Here is a 16,400-nt window from a genome sequence, read left to right on the forward strand (position 1 = left end):
GCTTTGCACCCCCCAGAACCCCTAAGTCCTTCTCCCCAATCCCTCCCTCCCCAACTTGTGCAGACACAGATGGCTGCCCTCACCCATGGGCAAGACCTTTCACCTGGCTTTGCTGAATACCATAAGGTTCACATGGCCCCACTTCTCCAGCTCATCCAGGTGGCTCTGGATGACATCTCCCTGTTCAGAGACTCATTTAATAATCACAGCTCATCACACCAGGAGAAGTGCTCCTGTGGCTACTTTTGTTTCTTGCACAATGGATTTCACTAATGACATGGGATGGTCCGTTTCTCTGAATTAAATACATCCAGCATGACTCTTCCCAGAGGAGAAAGGACTGGTGGAAGTTTGGGCCTGGTCTGCCATCTGCTCAGTCTCACTGCTCACAGGCTCTCCAGGCAGTGCTGCTGATTTCTAGAGTGCTGCCTGCCCTCCTATCTATCTCACACCAGCTCCAGCTTTGATGTCCTATCTTCAGATGCAAACAGCTCCCAAGAGCTGCAGACCCACCAGTGCTCACTGATACAGCTCTGGCTGTGCTCAAAGCCCCACCAGGAATCTCTGCAAACTGTCATCCTCTGGCAGGCAGTCCAGAAGAAAGGTTAAAACTCCCCCATTAAGATGAAGATGAACCTGAAATTTAACAGAGCAACTCCACAGCAGTTCCTCAGCAGGCTCCTCCTCAGATTACTTCCCAACCACCATCAGCCAGCTGGAGCTGGCCAAACCAGATCATTCCATTTTCAGACAGGATGCTCTGGAGAATGGTGGAATTGCTAGTAACTGTCCTTTCAATTTCTGTTGCCTTTTGTGGCTTCCCTCCATCAGGAGAAAAAGCAACAAAGCCACTTCCAAAAGCTCACCATCACAAGCCAGGGGAACATGGAACTATTACCTGAACCTGGGAGGAAAACGTTGAGGAGCATGGTGAAAGGATTAACTTTCCCTCCACCCCCCAGGAAATAGCACTGGGTGGGGACAGGAGAGAGGGATGGAGTTTCTCAAACAGGCAACTCTTTTACTCTTTTCAGGCAGGACCTATAAAGCTCCTGCTGGCAGGACTCCCACCCACTTCCCCTCCTTCCCTAGGAGGTAGGAACAGAGACCTGGCTTGTCCCAGGCCTCCTCCCTCAGGCCCACTATTGACACTGACCCACAGAGCTGGATTTTGTTTTCCCCACAAAGAAGGTTCCAAGCTGTGCTTTGATTAGCCAGTGGGGTGATCATGTAACAAGCAGGGGAAATAAGGACATCATGAGTACAAAAGTGGGGTCTTTTGGAGGAGCTCACTGAAACTCATTATTAGTAAGTATTACTTATGATTTCTGATCCCTAACATGACCCTTCAAATCTCTTGGAGTGTATGCCAGATGCTTTGGCTGGGGAAGAGGTGCCAAGAGCCTCTCACCTTCCTCTGGTAGATGCTAAGCTGGAGGATGGCATTAGATGTTTCACCCTTGGAGGTCTTCCACCAGTGGGGGAGTCTCATGAAGCATTTTTCATGTATAAATAGTGACCTTTGTCTACTACAAGGGGTTTTTAACCTCTTTGTAGAAAGAGCAGAAAATACTGCCTGAAGTCTAAGCACCAAGTGTGGACAGTATTGCCCAAAGCAGAAGCTTGAAGTGAAACCACCAGCACCACCTGCAAGGGCTTGTTGACAGGATGAGAAGGAAGGGATTTAAACTTGAGGAGTGTAAATTCAAACTGGTGATGAGGGAGAAATTCTTTCCAGTGAGGGTGGTGAGACACTGGAACAAGTTGCCCAGGGAGGCTGTGGATGCCTGGCATTCAAAGCCAGGTTGGATGGGGCCTTGAGAACCCGATCCAGTGGAAGGTGTCCCTGCCCAGGGCAGGGGGGGGTTGGAACTGGCTCATCTGTCAAGTCCCTTCCAACCCAAACCACTCTGTGAATTTGTGAGTCTGTGAAAAATACTTTCCCTTCAAGCTTTTAAGAGCAGAAGTTATTAGAACTTGCTGAAACCTGCTTTGGAAGGAAGGTTTTGTGGAGCCTTCACCTCCGGAAGGGAGAAACCTCCACCTCTGCTCAAAACCAAACAGAGCTGCTGTCAGTGTTTGTGGAAAGAGAGTAATTGTAGCCTCCTTGTGAAACAACAAACAGTTCTGAAGTGCAACCAGTGAATAACACACCAGTGCCAGCCTCCACAGGACAGATCATCATAGCTGACTTCTGACTCACTCCCCTGCGGAGGGAAACGTTCAGCACAGGGCAGCACTTCCGCAGGGAGCTGTCACCGTGGCGGACGAGTTGGCTCAGCACTTCCCAAGCCTGTCTGCTGGCATGGCTTTCAAATGAGTTATTCTTTTCAAGTCATAGCTTCAGATGCAAAGCAAATGCACAGAGCTATTTTGGAGACTGCTAATATCTTGAATGAGTGATAGAAGGCAGCGTGTGGCTGTTGGCCTGCCCTCTTCCGCTGCTCCGCACGGCCAGAGGCAAGCGCAGCAACAGAGACAGCAAGAAGCTGAAGAGGGCAACTGCCACAGCAGACTCCAAGGGAAGCATTTAGGTCACAGTTAAAGATGGTTTGCCACACAAAGTAACTTCCCAGCGTAGCTTTCTTCCGTTACAAAGCCCTCTCTCAGCAAAAGCCATCTGTGGAGAGCACAGACTGCATCAGCTTGGAAGGGAACCTCAAAGGCCCTCTGGTCCTGTTCCCCAGCAGGGACATCCCCAACTAGATCAGGCTGCTCAGAGCCACATCAAGTTTGACCTGGAGTGTCTCCAGGGATGTAGACTCCACCATATCTCTGGGCAACCTGTGACAGTGTCTCCCCACCCTCATTGTGAAGAGCTTCCTCCTGACGTCCAGCCTAAATCTACCCTGCTTGGGGTTTCAAACCACTGCCCTTCATCCTATCCCCACAGACCCTTCCGAACAGTCTCTCCCCTTCAAATATTGAAATGCAGCTCTAAACTCTTCCAGGATCTTTGCCTTCTCCAGGCTGAACAATCCCAACTCTCCCAGCCTGTCCTCATAGGAGAGGTGCTGCAGCCCTCTGATCATCTTTGTGGCCTCCTACAGACCTGCTCCATCAGGTCCACGTCTCTCTTGTGCTGAGGACCCCATAGCTGGACATGACACTCCAGGTGAGGTCTCACTGGAGCAGAGCAGCAGAATCACCTCTCTCTGCTGGCCACACCGCTTTTGACTCAGCCCTGATGCATGAAGTAAAAATGAAACCCAACAAAGCCAGTTAAAGCCCCTCAACAGCAGCCTACACTTCGGAAGCCGAAGAGAAGCCGCCGCAGACAGCTGCACCATCGCAGAGGTACCTCATTTCCAGAGGCTGCAAATCCCCCAGGCCCAGTATGAGCAGAAAACACAACTGCAAAAAGTCACCAGGCACTCTGAAAGCTTTTTGTTCCCCTCCTAAGCAAATCCTCCTTCTGTGCACTGGGATAAGCACTCGGATTTGGCCACTGGAATTACTAATGGTGAACCAGCCGCTGCCATGCACACACATCTCAGCAAGCCCCAGGGCAGGCTGCCAGCCAGAGCTCAGCACTCCCAAGGCTCTTATAAGATTTAAAGGGGGGGGGGGAAAAGTGTTAATTTCTGGTGGGGCCACAAAGCAAAACCGAAGGCAGAGGTAACACACGTTTGCAGGCTTGTTTTCCCAGCTGCAGGTCATCCAGGGCAGCCTCAGCAAGGGGCTGGGTGCCAGGCAGAGTGCATATTCTCATCATGCTTCTCCTCACGCCAGCGCTGAGAGATCCTCTCTCTGCTGTGCCTCCTCCCCACACATAGCCCAACCCCAGGGGCTCCCTGCCTGTCCTCGAAGCCCTTGCCCTCAACCTTCAAGGGATCCCCACTCCTCCAGCAGATCCCCAACTCACTGAAGCCCAGATCCTCCCCACCAAAGGCCAGGGGCTGCCCCAGAGAGCTCGCTCCCTAGAGATGCCAGAGACTCTCCTCCCCACAAATTCCTCTAGCTCTTCCGCGCTCGCCGCTCTCAGCAAAGCCTCCCTGCGCTCTGCCCCCCGCGCCACGTCCAGCTGCCCGGCTGCTTCTGCTCCTCTCAGCCCAGCCCTCCTGCCGCATCCGCCCCTCAGAGACCCACAGCTCTCCTGTCCCTTACACCCCGCCGGGATCAACCCCTCACCTCCCCAGCCCTCCTGCTCCATCCACACCCGGGACCCACAGCAATTCTACACCCTGAACCTCCCGGAATCACCCCGTCACCTCCCCAGCCCTCCAGCCTCATGCAGCGCCCCCCAGCTCAGCCCTCGGCTCCCCAGCACCTCCTGCCCCATCCTCTCCACAGAGTCCCACAGCTCTCCTGCTCTTCCAACCCTACGAACCCCCGAGAGCGCACCCCTCAGCTCCTCACCCTCAGCTCCTCACCCTCACCCCACCGCCCCAGAGGAGAGCTCAGCACTCACACTCCCCCCAGCCCAGCAGCCGCCGCTGCCCTCGCAGGAAGCCCCCGAGCCCTCAGCGCCACCGGGGCGGCCTTCCCCTCCCCTCTGCCCAGCCCCACCGGCACCTACCGTGCTGCCCGCGATGACCGCTTCATGTTTCTTCAAGCGGGACTTGAGGCTCTTCATGGCGCGGCCCGGGGCGGGCGGGCGCGGCACCGGCCCCGCCACGCGCACCCGCCGCCGCCACGGCCGGGACGAGGCGGCCCCCGCCCGCCGCGGCACCCCTAGCCGGCCGCCCCGCCCACCGGCCAGCCGCAGCCAAACAGCGCGCACCCGCCTCGGCCCCGCGGCCAATCGCCGAGAGGGGCAGGGGGAGGGACTTCCTCCTTTTAAAGGCGGCCCGCGGGGGTGTGGGCGGGGGGGCGGAGCCTGACCCCCGGCGGAACCAACCGGCCGCCAGGGGGAGCGCCGCGGGCGGGGCAGAGACACGCGGCAGACGCTGCGCCGTGTTGGCGCCCGGGCGGCCCCGCAGGGGACACGGAGAGGGCGACCGGGCCTTGGACCGCGGGGGGGCCGGGAAGGGGCTGGCCCGGGGGGAACATTAGCAGCACCCTCAGCACAGGCCGGTGATGACACCGGGCGGCACCGCCGGCGCCCTCTGCGTGCGGGCTCATGACAGCAGGCTGGGGGGCAGGAGCCGTCCAGAGGGACCTTGGACAGGCTGCAGAAGTGGGGCTGAGTCAGCCTCATGGGGGTCAACAAGGTCCGGTACAACAAGGGCAACGTCCAGCTCCTGGGCCAGGGCAGCCCTCGGTGTCAGCACGGGGTGGGGATGGAGGGATCGGGAGCAGCCCTGTGGAGAAGGGCTTAGGGGTTCGGCGGGGTGCAAAGCTGGAGATGAGCTGGCACCGAGTGCTCCCAGCCCTGTCCAGGGCTGATCCCCAGCAGCATAGGCAGCAGGGAGAGGAAGGAGATTCTGCCTCTCTGCTGTGCTCTCCTGAGACCCCACCTGCAGGGCTGGGGACAGCTCTGGAGTCCTCAGCACAGACAGGGACCTGTTGGAGAGGGGCCAGAGGAAGCCACAGCAATGCTGGGGGGGGGGGCTGGAAGCCCTCTGCTGTGAGGCCAGGCTGAGAGAGTCGAGGTTGTTCAGCCTGGAGAAAAGAAGGTTCCAGGGAGAGCACCTGGTGACATTTCAGTGCTTCAGGCTGGGGCCAGACTCCTGTTGTGACAGGACAAGGGGTGATGGTGTGAACTAAAGGAGGGAGAGTCAGACTGGAGAGAAGGAAGAAACGTTTGGCACAGAGGGTGGTGAGAGCCTCCCCAGGCTACCCAGAGAGGTGTGAGCTGCCCCATCCCTGCCACCATTGCAGGTCAGGTTGTTTGGGGCTCTGAGCAACCTGCTCTAGTTGCAGATGCCCTTGCTGACTGCAGGGGGATTGGACTAGATGACCTTTGGGGGTTCCTTCTCACACAAACCAGTGTGTGATTCTTGCTATAGTTGTCTCCCTCTTGGTTCCCCAGGTTGGGGACAAGGGACAGAGGTCCCAGGTCTGGTGGCAGGAGGGAGAGAGCATGGGGAGCCTGGTGCACACTTGCCAGGAGCAAAAAATGCAAACAGATTGCTGTCCTTGCAAACATCCTCCCCCCTTCATAAAGGAGACCTTTAGTCAGAGGAGATCTTAGGAGCTGAGTAGAGGCAGCGTTTCAAACAATGTCATTAACTCCCAGCTTCTGCCTAAGGAATGTCTGAGGGTGGCAGTTTGTTTGGTTTGGTCACAGCTTTGTTCAGCCCAATGCCTCTTTAGCATCTCCTTTTCATCCCCTTACTCACAGCCCTGTCACAGATGGTGGCACAGCAGTGACACCTCCAAGGTCAGGAGGAGTTCTGGGGCTGTTCCATTACAACCCATGTATTGTGTTTAAAACCTCGGATTGGAGCTATTGAATAAACAAATCTGCAAGATAAGCAGAGCTGGAGGTAAATGTCACTGCTTTTCCATCAGTTCAGGCCAACCATGTACTCAAAACACTGAAGTTTCCCTGTAGGTGGCCTGCTTAGAGGGAAGGGTACTTGGTGTCTTCAAACACTGCCAACTGGTACCCCTCAGGGTGGCTGGGAAGCACCAGCATGCTCTGAAAATGAAATCCTCCCCCAGAGGAGCCTAACCCTCAGCCTAACCTCATCTAAAAGGGATTAAGTCCAGATTAAACTCTTCAGAGAAACCTTCTTCATGCTCTGAGTGCCATTGAAGAGTTTTGAGGTTCTCCTCCTGAAGGAGCCAGGCTTTCAGGCAACCTCTCTCAGCAGGCACCTCCATTCCCCCCCCCATGTTGATGCCCCCACGTTTCCAAGCTCCAAGAGCAGCATCTCCTCAGAGCAGAAGCCGACACCTCTTGTCATTCAGCCAGCCAGCACCACTCCAGCTCTCAAAGGCCAGCAAATCCCCTTTGAACCCTTGTTCCCAGCACTTCAGCCTGGCATTGCCACCCTGCCACAGCTGGTACAGGTAACCCGAGCCTGCCTGGCACCACTCGAGGTGACGAGGTGGGTAAAGCAACAGCAGGAGCTGGAAGCTGGTCAGATCAGGATCCCCCAGTTATTTTCCACCTGTGATTTCTTCCAGCTGCAGGTACAGAACTGGAAAAGGCAAATTCCTAGAGCTCACCCAAACCATGGCACCTCCAAAGGGTGTTTGTGTAAGGCAAGGATCTGCGCAGACATGCACCAGCAGCCTTCATGTCCCCTCGGGACTCAAGCCCCAGCAGCAGCCTAACCTGGGGCAGATGGACTGCTTTGAGTTCTTCAAATCAGAACCATAATTTGCCTTCAAAAATAAAGGGTTTATCACCAAAAGTTTCAGCTTTGCAAAACATTCAGTGGCTTTCAGGACCAAGCTAGCAGCAGGAGGTTTCTCCTCCATCCACCAGTTCTGCTGCTGGAAGGAAGTTCCTTCTGAGCCACTAAGATGGGAAGCAGAATGTTAACAACTTGAGGGCTCAGTGCAGCTCCCAGTGCTCAAAAACAGCTCCAGAGCATTCCCTGCCTCACACACACACACACACACATGTGGACACCAACCAGCTGGGTCTTGGCTCTTCCAGAGCTCAGCAGCCTCCACAAAGGGGACAACGTGAGGGGAGACTCAGACTGGAGATGAGGAAGAAATTCTTTCCAGTGAGGGTGGTGAAACACTGGAACAGGTTGCCCAGGGAGGCTGTGGATGCCCCCTCCCTGGGGAGGTGTTCAAGGCCAGGTTGGATGAGGCCTTGAGCAAGCTGGGGTAGTGGGAGGTGTCCCTGCCCACGGCAGGAGGTTGGAACTGGGTTATATTTAAGGTCCCTTCCAACCCAACCCCTTCTATGATTCTATGCACCTATGAACATCTGCCTTGTGATCACAACCAGCTTCTTACCGCTGGTGGGTGAAGCTGGTCCCAGACACAGAGTTTCCCCCTGTCCAGCTCTGCACAGGGTGAAGCAATCAGCCAGGTCGGAGCCTTCTCCTTTCCTCCTGTGGAAGCCCAGTGCTCCCTATCTGAACATCTTTCAGGCCTGCTGCTGCACGTGTCAGCACAGGAACAAGACTTTTCAGGTTGAATTAGTAAGGACTGACTTCTACTTGTGACTGGCCTCCAGGCCCTGCAGCTTCAGGAGCTCGTCTCACACACCCCCCTCAGCACCACAGTCCTCTGCTCTCACCACTCAAGCCATTCCTGGACACATATCCGTGCTCCAGCCCTTCCCCTGGCCCCACTGCCAGAGCTATTCTCTAATTCTGGACACATCCTCTGCAGGGGTTGGTTGGTTGGTTTGTTTCCTCTGGATTTCTCAACTTTGCTCTCCAAATTAACTCAAGCTGCTGCTGCTGCTGTGGTTCCTGGCAGGTGGTTCCCACTCCGCCACGCTTCCACCACCTCTCCACATCCATCTCTCTGCCCACGAGCTGGATGTATCCTCATTTGTCCTGCAGCATGCTCTCACCATCACTCAGTTACTGCTTCTTGGCTTCTGTCTCCTCGCTCCCCACTCACCTGGCCAAGCCTTCCAGCTCTCCTGGCAGTGAGATGAGCCAGCAGCAGCCAGTCTGCCGTGGCCTCTATTTGCTCTGCGTGGGCACAACCAGCAGAGCACAACCTGAGGGGGGTTAGATAAGGTCACCTCGCTGCTGGCAGAGGGACCAAATGGCACTCTGCAGCTCTAGCTGGAGATCTGTTCCCCCCAACTCCACATTGCTTCCTTCTCTGGGACTACATCCTTCAAACCACAGGTTTCTCTGCAACACTGACACTGACTCTGTCTCCTTGTGTGCTGACACAGGGTTTGGTGGGTGCCCACTAGATTACACAATTCCAGACTGGTTTGGGTGGGAAGAGACCTGAAAGATCACCTAGTTCTAACCCCCTGCCATGGGCAGGGTCATTTCCTACCAGACCAGGTTGCTCAAGGCTTCATCCAACCTAGCCTTGAATGCTGTGAGGCTTGGAGCTTCCACATCTTCTCTGGGCAACCTGCTCCAGTGCCTCACCACCCTCCTGGGGAGGAATTTCCTCCTAATGTCTCCTTTAAATCAAGCTTCTTCCAGTTTGAAGTCCTCATCCTGTCACTCCATGCCTTTGTACAACATCCCTCTCTGGCTCTCCTGAAGCCTTCTTCAGATACAGGAAGGCCACCAGAAGGTCTCCCTGGAGCCTTCTCTTCTCCAGGCTGAACAACCCCAACTCTCTCAGCCTGGCCTCACAGCATTGCTGTGGCCTCCTCTGGCCCTGCTCCAACAGGTCCATGTCTGTGCTGTGCAATCCAGAGCTGGCTCCAGCACTGCAGGTGGGGGCTCAGCAGACAGAGCAGAGGGGCAGAATCCCCTCCCTCCCCCTGCTGCCCACACTGCTGGGGATCAGCCCAGGACATGGCTGGGGCAGGGCTGGGAGTGCTTGGTGCCAGCTCATCTCCAACTTTGCACCCCCAAGTCCTTCTCCAATGGGGCTGCTCTCCAGTCCTTCATCCCCACCCAATACTGACACTGGGGGTTTCCCTGGCCCAGGGGAGGACCATGCCCTTGTTGTACTTGACCTTGTTGACCCCCATGAGGTTGTCTCAGCCCCACTTCTGCAGCCTGTCCAAGGTCCCTCTGGATGGCTCCTGTCCTTCAGCCCAGCCTGTGATGATGGTGGGGTTGCCTCAACCCTGGGCCAGGACCTTGCCCTTGGCCTTGTTGAACTTCAGACCCTGATGCATCAGCACCACTGTCCCCACTCCCAGCAGCTGCAGGTAGCCCAGCACAGCCTCTGCCCCAGCACAGCCAGGCTACCCACGCCTGTAGACACTCAGTGCTGTGTCATCAACCACAGCTAAAATCATAGAATCATGGAATGATTGGGGTTGGAAGGAGCCTTAAAGATCATCTAGTTCCAAACCCCCTGCCCTGGGGACACCTCCCACTGGAGCTGGTTGCTGGAGGCCCCATCCAACCTGGCCAAATTCTGAGCTAAGCAAGCAGCCTCTGCAGCTCAGAAGCCACCACGTTCCCTTATCTGCTCAGGTGTTCCATCTCTGTGACAGCCTTTGCTTGCAGCAGCCCCACAAAGGGACTCCTTCTTCCCACAGTGTTTGTGTGACAAGCCCTGAGTGAATGGCACACAAAATTTGCTGGCTGGTCCTCTTAACGGGCCTGGGATCTAATTAATCTCTGGCAAGATCCTCTGAAACAGAAGCAGGGCTGGCCTGCACATCCAGCAGTGGAGAGCAAGGGACTGCTGCCAAGCTCTGCAGTGGGGCAGGAGGAGGAACCAGCCAAGCTGTGGTGGAGGTTTTCCAGAGGTACACTGCCAAGCTCTGTGGTTCTGCTCCGTTAGAAGCAGCTCCACGCGTGCGATCCTCTCACCCCCAGTCGGGGGTCAAGAAGTGTCTGCCTCACAAACCAGCAGGAAGCCAGGTGGTCACACACTGCCCAAAGGAAGGAGACACCACCTTCCAGCAGAGGCAACCAAGCTGGAGTGGTGGCACAGATTCACAGATGGCATCAGGTTGGAAGGGACCCTCAAAGGTCATCTTGTCCAACTGCCCTGCACTCAGCAGGGACATCTCCAACTGGAGCAGGCTGCCCAGAGCCACACTGAGTCTGACCTTGAGTGTCTCCAGGGATGGGATCTCCACCACATCTCTGGGCAACCTGGCCCAGTATCTCACCACCTTCATTTGTGAAGAACTTCCTCCTAATGTCCAACCTACATCTCCCCTGCTCCAGTTTCAAACCACTGCTCCTCGTCCTATCCCCACAGGCTCTTCTGAACAGTCCCTCCCCAGCCTTCTTGTAGGTCTTCAGATGTTGAAATGCAGCTCTAAGGTCTCCCCAGAGCCTTCTCTTCTCCAGGCTGAACAGCCCCAACTCTCCCAGCCTGTCCCCATCAGAGAGGTGCTCCAGCCCTCTGATCATCTTTGTGGCCTCCCCTGGACCCTCTCCAGGAAGTCCTTGTCTCTCCTGTTTTGGGGGTCAGAGAGCAGGACACTAGGCCCTCCACTTACACCCAGTGACATCTGCCCTGCAGCCACACTGCAGAGCTGGCTGGGGAGCACCCCCTGGACAAATCACCCCATGCAAACATGAGGAGGAACTCCTTTAATCTAAGGATGATGGAGCACTGTAGCAGGCTGCCCAGAGGGGTGGTGGAGTCTCCATCCCCAGACACACTCCATACCCACCTGGATGTGCTCCTGTGTGACCTTCTCTAGCCAACCCTGCCTTGGCAGGGGGGTTGGAGTGGATGATCTCCAGAGGTCCCTTCCCACCCCTACCACACTGTGGTACTGTTACACCTGTCTCCAGCACGAGTCTCCACAGGGTTTGGTACTCAGCTCTTCCCTAAGGGAGAAAGCAGATCAGCCTGAACGTGTCAGGCTCCCCCAGGCCCTGTACTTATCAATCACTTTGTAACAGGCCATAACCACCACAGCCTGACATGAAAGGCAAACCTGCTCCTCACTTTCTATTTCCACCTGGGTCATTGGATTCCCAACCACTTCCTGCATCCCCTGCTGCTTTAATCATCCCCAGAAATTAAGCTCCACGCCAGGCACGCACATGGAGGAGGAAGTCATTTATCTCCCTTTGCTCTTCAGCCCATGAGGAGTCACAGTCCTCACTGCAAGGACGTGAGGAAACTTTCCAGGGGTGGCTCACAGCACCTGCCAGAGGACCACTTCCCTGCCCAGTGCCTTTCTGAGCTGGGGTTTGTGCCTACACCAAGCAACTTGCAGCGGTGGCCACTCAGAACCAGAGGAGTCACTGCCTGCTCTGCCTCAGCCTGAATGGCAGAATCCTTTCCAGTTTGGTTGAAAGAGCTCATGGAGTCCAACCATTAGCCCAGCACTGCCAGGTCACCACCAAACCGTGGCCCTCAGCATCATATCTCCAAGGCTCTGAAACCCCTTGAGGAATGGGGACTCCACCACTGCCCTGGGCAGCCTGGGCCGGACCTTCAAAGGCAAGAAATTGTTCCTCATGTCCAACCTGAACCTGCCCTGGGGCAACTCGAGGCCATTTCCTCTTACTCCATCACTTGTTACTAGGGAGAAGAGACCAACCCCCACCTGGCTCCAGCCTCCTTTCAGGGAGCTGTAGAGAGCCAGGAGCTCTCACCTCAGCCTCCTTTTCTCCAGGCTCAACACCCCCAGGTCCTGTTCTCCAGCCCCTCTCCAGCTTCCTTTCCTTTCCCTGGACCTGCTCCAGCCCCACAGTGTCCTTCTTGGAGTGGGGGGCCTGACTCCCCCCTTCCCCTGCAGCCCCTTCTCCCCACCCAGGCGTGCACAGACCGCTCTGCATGTCCTGCTGCCGCCACGCCGGGGACGAGAAGGAGACAGCAGCGGGAAGCCTTCAATAGCCCTCAGCCCACCACTCCCAGCTGCTGCTGGGCTCCTTTCACCCCCATTTTGCCCTGAGCTCCCAGAAAGGGAGGAGGTTGAAGCGTGTTGAGATGGGAGGCTCCACGCAGGCCATGTTTACAGCCTGTCTGCTCCTGAGCCCGCCGTGGCGCGACGCCAGGCTCGGGGAAAAACAAACCCTGTGCCAAGCTCCCGGAGCTAAGGCTGACAGAAGCTCTGCTGCCAGCTTGGCTGCTCTCACTTGTCACCAGCAGCTGTTTCAGAGCAGTGCCTGGTGGCCACGGGGAGCGCACCAAGCTCAGCGCCCGGCCCCCCCAGCCCACAAGCACTGCCTGTCCGGGTCCGAGAGGAGGGGAACAGGTGGGCTAGGACTTTCCAAAGCTGTGTATCAGCTCAGAAGTGGGTGTTGAAACCAGGGCTGCTGCCTGCTGCTGAGAGCCAGCAGAACAGCCTGTCCTGGGTGTTCTCAGAGCTTGAACACACCCCGAGAGAAGATAACGCCCCAGAGGAAGGGAATCTGTCCTGGCAGCAAGGGGGGAAGCTCAGGCTGGGGATGGAGCCTGGGACAGAACAGCTCCCCAGGGTGACCCCACACACATTTCCCGGTTGAATTGTCTTGGCTGCAGGGCATTCCAGTTCCAGTGAAGGGTACATGAAGAGGAGTGTGGCCAGAAGATCAGGGGAGGTTCTCCTCCTCCTCGAAGCTGCCCCAGTGAGGCCACAGCTAGAGTCCTGGGTCCAGCTCTGGGCTCCCCAGTTCAAGAGACAAGGAGCTCCTGGAGAGAGTCCAGCAGAGGCTACAAAGGTGCTGAGGAAGCATCTCTGTGAGGAGGAAAGGCTGAGAGCCCTGGGGCTGTTGAGCCTGGAGAAGAGCAGCCCCAGAGGGGATCTGATCCATGCTCAGCAAGAGCTAAAGGCTGGTGGGGGGCAAGAGGATAGAGCCAGGCTCTTGTGGGTGGTGCCCAGGGACAGGAGAAGGAGCACCAGGCACACACTGGAACCCAGGAGGTTCCATCTGAAGATGAATCAAAACATGTGTGCTGTGAGGGTGCTGGAGCCCTGGAGCAGGCTGCCCAGAGAGGTTGTGGAGTCTCCTTCTGTGGGCTGGTTCCAAACCTCCCTGGACATTGTGATCCTGGGCAACCTGCTGGGTTGCCTGGTTCAGAGGAAAACATCTTAATAGCTGTTGGTCATTAGCAGGTCTTTCTCCACCCTGGCTGGATCGTTTTGGCTGCCTGGTTACACTGGAAACCAGAGCTCCTAGGCGACACCACTGCAGCTTCCAAAGCTGTGGTGGTGGAGTCAGCCACAAAGGGAAAGCTCTTCCCAAGCTCCTTGTACCTCGTGTGTCTAATGTCTAGGCTTGGATCATCAACAGCCTGGAGCCTTGCTTAAGCCCAAATGCATCAGCAGTGAAACCAGAGCCACTTGACCTTCAGTAGCTCTCTCATATGTTGTCTCCTCCTGGGAGCTCCTGTCAGCACAGGAGAGACCCTTGAGCCATTTTTAGCTTGAGGAGGAGCAAAGCAAGTAAGGTCCCAGGTTAGCAACCATCCAGGCATGGATTTGGGGTAGAATAATAATAGCAATCACAGTGTCTCCCACCAGAATCCTAAAAAGCAGCCAGAGGAGCACCACAGAGCTCTCCAAGCTTCACAGAATAGCTTCATTAGCTCTCCCCTGCTAGGTGTGCTCTCCAGCTGCTCTGCTCAGCAGGGTTGGAGAGCCTGCCTGCTGCAGCAGCCAAAGCAAGGGCAGCCCCAGGCTCACAGGAGGAGCAGAGAAGGATTCATAGATCCACAGAATCCTAGAATGGGTTGGGTTGGAAAGGACCTTAAAGATCATCCAGTTCCAACCCCCTGCCATGGGCAGGGACACCTCCCACCAGCCCAGGTTGCTCAGGGTCTCATCCAGCTTGGCCTTGAATACCTCCAGGGAGGAGGCATCCACAGCCTCCCTGGGCAACCTGTCCCAGTGTTTCACCACCCTCCGTGTGACAGATGTAAAGGGGGAGCTGAGGAGCTCAGAAGGAGAGGGAGGTGGCTGGGGGATGCTCAGACCCCAGGGTGACAGAGGGAGGAGCGCTTGGTGTGACCTGTGAGGCTGGCACAGGGCTCTCAGCTCACACCAGTGCTGCCCAGTTCCTCTCACTCCTGAAAAGTGAACCTTCCTCCTGCTCTTGCTGCTCCTCTGGGATGCTGGCCAATGGCAAGTGGGACTAGTGGACAGGGACTAGGTTCTGGAGAGGAGCTTTGGCTGCAATCCTTGCACCAGCCCAAGAGCTGGTCTAGGGCAGAGGCCCTTGGATCCATCCTGGAAGAATCATGGAACTGCTTAGGTTAGAAGAGACCTTTGAGATCATAAAGTCCAACCCCTTGCCAAGAGCTCATGATCCATCCCAGCACTACTGCTAAGCCACTGCCACTAAGCCACATCCCTCATCACCATGTCCACGTGTAGAAGAAGGTGGCAGACATGTCCTAGGTCCTGTGCCTCCCCTCAGAGTGCTGGACAAAGCCACCAGGCAGAAGCTGCCTGAAATACCTGCCCTGGGGGTCTGCAGCCCTGTAAGCTGAGCCTGCTGCTCCCTGCCAGCTATTCATGGGTGGATTGTCTCAGAGTCTTGTCATTCAAGAGAGAGGGGAAAAAATACCCCAGGGGTCAAAGCCTCCCAGCAGCCTGGGACCTGCTCCCAGAGGAGTGCTTTCCTCTGCCCCTTTCATGGGCTGTCTCGTGTGCCAGGGCACACACTCCAAGCAGGGGCCAGACACTGCCTCCACAGCCAAGAGAATCACAGAATGCATCAAGGGAAGGGACCCTCAGAGGTCATCTTGTCAAACCTCCCTGCACTCAGCAGGGACATCCCCAGCTAGATCAGGCTGCTCAGACCCCCACCAAGTTTGACCTCGAATGTCTTCCAGGGAAGGGGCCTCAATCACGTCTCTGGGCAGCCTGTGGCAGTGTCTCACCACCCTCACTGTGAAGAGCTTCCTCCTCATGCCCAACCTAAATCCACCCTGCTCCATTTTCAAACCACTGCTCCTTGTCCTGTCTGCCCCTTCTGAACAGTCCCTCCCCAACCTTCTTGTAGGTCCCCTTCAGTGACTGAAATATGGCCATAAGGTCTCCCTGGAGCTTTCTCTTCTCCAGGCTGAGCAACCCCAACTCTCTCAGCTTGGCCTCACAGCAGAGGGCTTCCAGCCCCCCCAACAGGTCCCTGTCTGTGCTGTGCTGAGGGCTCCAGAGCTGGCCCCAGCACTGCAGGGTGAGGTCTCAGCTGAGTGCAGCAGAGGGGCAGAATCCCCTCCCTCCCTCCCCCTGCTGCCAGGGATCAGCCCAGGACACAGCTGGGGCTGGGCTAGGACTGCTCAGTGCCAGCTCATCTCCAGCTTTGCACCCCTCAGTCCTTCTCCCCAGGGCTGCTCCCCATCCCTTCACCCCCAGCCTCTGTTGATACCAGGGGTTGCCCTGACCCAGGGGCAGGACCTTGCACAAATCTCTCCAAGGCTTCTGCATTTTTCTGTGGCCAGTCTTGGGCTCCTCACTTCAAGGAGGACACTGAGGAGTTGGAGCAGGTCCAGAGAAGGGGAACAAAGCTGGTGGAGGGTCTGGAGAACAGGGCTGGTGAGGAGCAGCTGAGGGACCTGGGGTTGTTCAGCCTGGAGAAAAGGAGGCTGAGGGGAGACCTCCTGACTCTACAACCCCCTGAAAGGAGGTTGGGGTGAGGCTGGTGTTGGCCTCTTCTCCCAAGTAACTAATGACCAGGAAAAGAGGCAATGGCCTCAAGCTGCTCCATGGGAAGTTTAAGTGGAACACAAGGAACAATTTCTTTCCTGCAGGAGTGGTCAGGCATTGGAACAGGCTGCCCAGGGAGGTGGTGGAGTCACCACCCATGGAGGTGTTCACAAAGCAGGTAGATGTGGCCCTTGGGGACATGGTCCAGTGGTTATGGGTAGAAAGTTGGACTTGATGATCTTCAGGGTCTTTCCCCAACCTTAATGATTCATAGAACAGAACAGAAGAGAACTGAACCAGGATGGAAGAGACCTTCAAGATCATCACCCCATCAACTCTCCTCCTAAACACCTCCAATGATGGTGACTCCACCACCTCCCTGGGCAGCACATTCCAA

At 56.3% G+C, this 16,400-nt stretch overlaps 1 protein-coding gene across 1 annotated transcript in view; it reads right to left on the reverse strand.

Annotated features, from left to right (window-relative positions):
- UACA (uveal autoantigen with coiled-coil domains and ankyrin repeats) overlaps positions 1-4,648 on the reverse strand; it is a 42,832-nt gene extending 38,184 nt beyond the window's left edge. The window contains exon 1 of the mRNA XM_054168874.1: positions 4,520-4,648. Coding sequence (XP_054024849.1) covers positions 4,520-4,576 — 57 coding nt within the window. The 5' untranslated portion in view covers positions 4,577-4,648. The remainder of the gene's footprint in view (positions 1-4,519) is intronic.
- Positions 4,649-16,400: the final 11,752 nt, after the last annotated feature.

The sequence above is a fragment of the Dryobates pubescens genome, chromosome 17, assembly GCF_014839835.1.
Source record: "Dryobates pubescens isolate bDryPub1 chromosome 17, bDryPub1.pri, whole genome shotgun sequence".
NCBI lineage: Eukaryota > Metazoa > Chordata > Aves > Piciformes > Picidae > Dryobates > Dryobates pubescens.